The sequence below is a fragment of the Hipposideros armiger genome, unplaced genomic scaffold, assembly GCF_001890085.2.
Source record: "Hipposideros armiger isolate ML-2016 unplaced genomic scaffold, ASM189008v1 scaffold_37, whole genome shotgun sequence".
Lineage (NCBI taxonomy): Eukaryota > Metazoa > Chordata > Mammalia > Chiroptera > Hipposideridae > Hipposideros > Hipposideros armiger.
In genome coordinates this window covers 295,577-301,356 of record NW_017731387.1, presented here as the reverse complement: position 1 = coordinate 301,356, position 5,780 = coordinate 295,577, and the positions used below count along the sequence as shown (strand labels likewise).

The 5,780-nt window shown below is 43.8% G+C and overlaps 1 protein-coding gene and 1 pseudogene across 1 annotated transcript in view; one reads left to right on the top strand and one right to left on the bottom strand.

Annotated features, from left to right (window-relative positions):
- RO60 (Ro60, Y RNA binding protein) overlaps positions 1-5,780 on the bottom strand; it is a 29,594-nt gene that overhangs the window by 12,231 nt on the left and 11,583 nt on the right. The window contains exon 2 of the mRNA XM_019638087.1: positions 1,782-2,381. Coding sequence (XP_019493632.1) covers positions 1,782-2,361 — 580 coding nt within the window. The 5' untranslated portion in view covers positions 2,362-2,381. The remainder of the gene's footprint in view (positions 1-1,781; positions 2,382-5,780) is intronic.
- On the top strand, positions 3,737-4,284 carry LOC109380431 (60S ribosomal protein L13 pseudogene; annotated as a pseudogene).

The following is a 5,780-nucleotide window of genomic DNA, read 5'->3' as shown; positions in this document are numbered from 1 at the left end:
GCTTCACTGGCCCAAGTTGGCACCATCATTGCGCTCTTCCCAGGCGAGGCAGATCAGTCGCCGGCTTCTGGACCGCCGCTCACTGTGGCTGCTGGCCACTCACGCTGGCTGCTGGCTACACACGGTAGCCCATGACAACCCACTGCAGCAGGGGCTGCAGACTACGCTGTCGCCGGCGACTCACGGCAGCCCAGCTCCAGGTTGAGCTGTTGTTCAGCATCTTAGCTGTGGAGGGCAGTATCACTGGCCCGCATATGTGGGATCCGAACCGGGGCCCTCTGGCATCCCAAGCCAGTTCTTAACCATCGTGCCACTCGGCCGGCCCTAAAGGTTTTTTTATTGGGAAATTGGGGAAGGGGAACAGTGCTGGGGAATTGGGGAAGAGGAACAGCCAAGTTGTTGTCCTTCAATCTGAGTTGTGGAGGGTGCAGCTAGCTCAGCTCCAAGTCCAGTCGCCATCCAGCTGCCCATTGGCAGCTCGCAGTCGCTCAGCTCATGGTGCCGTGTTCAATCTTAGTTGCAGGCGGGCATAGCCCACCATCCCATGTGGGAGTCAAACTGGAAACCTTATTGTTAGGAGCACGTGCTCTCACCAGGTAAACCATTCTGCCACCTGTTGGCAGCTCAGCTCAGATGCAGCTCAGCTCAGGCGCAGCTCACCGGCCCATGTGGGAATCAAACCGGCGACCCTGTTGCTCAGAGTTCACGCTCTTAACCAACTGAGCCACTCGGCTGGCTTAGCCAGCTGTATCTTAAAACAAGCATGTAATTCCTAATAAAAAATTCAAACTATAAATGTATGTGTATATAAATATTTGCAATAAGTTACTGCTTACGTTTCATTTGAAACTCCATGTATAGTAAACAATGATGTTATGAGAGAGTAGGTGGGTGACGGTATCATTGTACATGCCTGTGGAGAAACAAGGCAACCCATGCCGCCTTCTACTGCCTGTCAGGGACTGGGAGTGGTGTTTTAACACCCATGATCACCTTTGGTCACAGTTCCTGTCCTCCTTTTTAATAGATGAAGATACAGAAACTCAGAATGGTTACGTTACTTGGGTTCAGGATACAAAGTAATGGGCAGAACTGAAATTTCTGTGGCTGCCTTTTCAAGTTTCACTTCTGGTGTAAAAAAAAAATAAAATAAATTAATTTTTGGATATGTTGATTTTTCTGGAAGTTAACACTTTAAATTATTCTTGAATGAACATTTTTATTTCCTTATAAGAAGCACTAAGTTTTTACTGCAGATCCAACTAACTTCTCAAAAGCCTCTTCCCGTAGACACAGAAAAGCTGCCCCAAGTTGCCATGTCCCCTGGCTGCCTGCATGGAGACAATTACCATCCTGCATTGTGAAATTCGGCACTATTTCAGGTAGCCTTTAGGTCCCATGAAACATATATACAGCCTAGAAAGACAGGGAGGGAAAACACGAGAAGGGGCTAGAACCTGGCTACCTGCGAACTACTGGCGAGGGGCTGTTTTGCTTCCTGCTCCTTTAGTGACATCCAGGCTGCCTCCGTCGTCCAGTCACGTGAGTGAGCACTCTTATTCAGCACGGTGACATTTTAAGATGGAGACTATTAACCTGTGAAATCTGTCATTTGATTATTGACTATTCACGTCTGGATTGCCTGTGGTAGGTGTTTAATTTCAGGTTGGCACTAAATATATTTGAATTAGTCAGTGTCTTTTGAAAATGAATGGCTATTTCTATACACTTGCCATTTGCTGGCTATCTGCACCTCCCTCCCCCAGAGATGTTATGCTCACCTTCACTGGAGGGTTTCAGGTGTGACAACCGTAACAGATCTTTGTGAGACCAGCCATTTCTCTGCTTGTACTTTGTAACTGCCAGAGCGAGGGCCATGGCGCTTTTCTCACTGTACCAGTCCGCCACGGCCTTCCGGAGGGCGCGGCCCCACATGCCACATTTCATGCTTTCCTTCAGGTCTTTCTTGAACTGGATGAAAGTAAAGAGATGTGTGGGAATGCGACACACTTCGGCAATGGCTTTAAACGCGGCTTGCTTCGTGCTGATGTCGGAGCACTGGGAACACACGGCCAGTGCGAACAGCAGGGGCTCCTGCTTGGCGGCTCGGCCTTCCTGGCTGAACGACTTGATCTCCTGGATCACTTCGCCTCCTCTGCCATCTTCAATCAATCGAATCAAAGCCTCGGCGTTCTCCAGGCCCAGCCTCTGCTCTTTGATATAATAAGTTCCGCCCTCAGAACCAAAGCAGAGGAAGCGGTGCAGGCGATTCATGTCAGTGACTTGCCACACGTACCCACCCTCGGAATTGGCTACCTGCTTGTCATTCAGCGGGCGCATCTGGTTTACGGAGTCCTCCATTTTCCTGTCTTTCAGGCAACCTGTCAAACAGCAAAATGTCATTAACTAGGTTGATACTGTAAAATTATCAGAGGAAAACATTAATTTGTGCTTATTGAAATCTGCCATGAAATCTTTTTTAACTGAAAGTTTTAGCTCAGCGTCTCTGTTAATTCAGTCTGACGTGAGGCCTAAGCATTGGTACTTATCCCAAGTTCGGGGGTGACAGTCTCAGCCCTCATGCCACGTGACTGGTACAGGCACCAGACACATATCACCATCTAGCCAATGTGACATAAGACATCATTTGGGAATACTTCTGAGGTTTTCTTCCCTCTTAAAAGGATGCTTGGGCTCTTATAAAGACAGTGTTTCCCTTCTTGCTTGAGACATTCATTTGCAAGTGATGCCTGGAGTGGCGGTGGCCATCTCGAGCCATGCGAGAGCCAGTTTAAGACACACTAATTTATTTATTTATTTATTTATTTATTTATTTATTTATTTATTTATTGTTAGTTTCAGGTGTAAGACACACTAATTTATAAGGATGGCAGAAAAGAAAAAAAAATAGAAGGGATCTGGGTCCTTTGATACCATCAAGCTATCTGAAACTGCCTGACTTACAAGTTTCCTTATATACATAAATTCATGCTTATTGTTTAAGCCACTTACACGTTTTCTGTCACCTGTAGTTGAGAGCATCCTAGTATCCAATGCACTGTGCTCATTTATAGTTTGTCATCTGTAACTACCCACACTTTCCTCCTTTCATTATTGCTAAAGTTACTGGAACTGGCTGGCTGGCAACAGTACCCCTTTCCCCCTCCTACCGGAGCAGCCACAATCGTCCACTCTGCATCAGTCCACGGCTGTTCTTCCCACACACAGTGGCTGTTTATCCAGGTGCGTCAAGTCGGCCTGCCTGCACCATTATAATGCACGGGGCTTCTCCCGAGGGCAAACAAAACACACAACCAACAAAAACCTCAATCGCAATGACTGCCTACTGTGTGTAAAGTGTGAAGGAGATTTCTATTCCATTAAAAAGATTAAAGTTTTTCTTCTCGCCCTCAGGGAAATCACATTCTATTTGGTGAGGAAGAAATATGTATATAATATGTACAAAGCAAACTACAATTACATGCTCTAATAGAAAAGAACTGTGAGTGAACAGAGAGAGATAAAATAATGCTGATTCAATAATCCAGGAAGATGCGTGCAAAGAAGATAAGCTGAAAAATTGGTAGATAAAGTTTTTTGGGGGATGGCATTCCAGGAAGGGGTTTCTGAAATCTTGCTGTGTCTTCAGCTTTTAGAAAAGGAACTGGGTATACTGGCTTAGCTGTAAAGAAATGTTGACAGTCCTCTCCGGTGGCCGTTCTCCTTTGGAGAAGGCCGGTAGGCAGCAGCCATGGCGCCCAGACGAAATGGCATGATCCTGAAGCCCCACTTCCACAAAGCCTGGCAGCGGCGTGTGGCCACGTGGTTTAACCAGCCGGTGCGGAAGATCCACAGATGCAAGGCCCGGCAAGCCAAAGCTCGCCGCATCGCCCACACCCTGCGTCCGGACGCATCCGGCCCATAGTGAGATGCCCTACCGTGAGGTACCACACCAAAGTGCGAGCCGGCAGGGGCTTCAGCTTGGAGGAGTTAAGGGTGGCTGGCATCCATAAGAAGGTGGCCCGGACCACTGGGATCTCAGTGGATCCGAGGAGGCGAAACAAGTACACCGAGTCTCTTCAGGCCAATGTGCAGCGCCTTAAGGAGTACCGCTCCAAGCTCATCCTCTTCCCCAGGAAGCCATCAGCCCCCAAGAAGGGAGACAGCTCTGCTGAAGAACTCAAATTGGCTACCCAGCTGTCAGGACCAGTCATGCCCATACGGAATGTCTACAAGAAGGAGAAAGCCAGGGTCATCACAGAGGATNAGCTCTTAACCAACTGAGCCACTCAGCCGGCCCAATTGCTTTACCTGTTTTAAACACACATTACAGTTAAGGCATTAAAATATTACATATTTGGTAACTTAGTTTGTTTCTAAATTCTTTTTACTCTGATAAGCACAGGGATCTCCTGTGCCTAAACGTACTGTTGCTATTATTACAAGATTTCAAGTATGAGTTCTGTCCTCAAAAATTTAGAACTAAAGAATCCTTTGTGTGGAAGTTTAGGAAACATCGACTAATTTTATAGACCAAAAATTCAAAACCCAGAATAACTGCACAAATCAGAAAATTTTCCAGTCAGAACCAGAACTTAGGTCCATACCACCAGGTAGCGTAGCGTCTCAACAGAAAAATAAAGCTGGATCCCTGCATTCGTCTCATAATAGATCAAAGATTTAAAAATAAAAAACTAAACCACAAATATATTAGAAAAAAAACCACTGGTAAATATTTTAATGACTTTAGGTTGAAAAAGGACTTTCTAAAGCCAAGAAAACCAAGAAAGACATAGGTAAGTTTGAGTACATTAAAATTACAAACTTCAGGGTGCCAAAAACAATCCCATTCCCCCACCAAAAAAGAAAAAGAAAAAAAAGGGAAAATGCACACAATATACTATATAATAGTAAATTATTAATTCCTATACTATGTCTCACAAATGCTTAGAATAGTACCCATCCACAGAAGGTGCTTGATAAATACTTGTTGAATGAATGAATGAATGCGGACTATAGTCAATATGATAAAGAACAGTAACTGAATAGATAAGAAGGTGAAGACACAATATAATTCCCCCAAAATAATCAGGAAGCACATAAAAAATGAGCTTTCACCCCCAAATACAAATTCAAATAATAAGATATAATTTTTCACCTATCTTATTGGCAAAGATTAAAACACACTACTAATTGTCAGTGTTCAAATGTGGGGAAACTGGCCACTTTCATAAACTCTTTGTGGATTAACCATTATAGAAATATTCACTGAAGTTTTTTCACTGCAATGTTTTTGTAACAGTATAAAACTGGGAGCTACTTAACTATTATCAGGTAAGAGATTAGCTAAATAAGTTATAGTATATTCATACAATGGTATATATGCAACTATTTCCGAACTGAAAAAAATATCAATGATATGCTTTTAACTGAAATAAAAGGCACATAAATTAAAAACAAACATACAAAAAACATAGTATGTTTTTAGGAAAAATCTGGAGTTATCTTCAATGTTATCACATACTGAGATTTCTTTTGAAGGGCAGGACTACTTTCTGTATTATATTTTTCTGTGTTAGCCAGCTGTATTTCACTTTACTTTTTTTTAAAGTTTTTTTTTTTTAAAGGTGGCTTATTTAATTAGATTTTTATTGGGGAATTGGGGGGATGGGAATAGTGCTGGGGAACTGGGGAAGGGGAACAGACAAGTTGCTGTCCTTTTGTTCTTCAGTCTAGTTGTGGAGGACGTTGCTTCACTGGCCCAAGTTGGCACCATCATT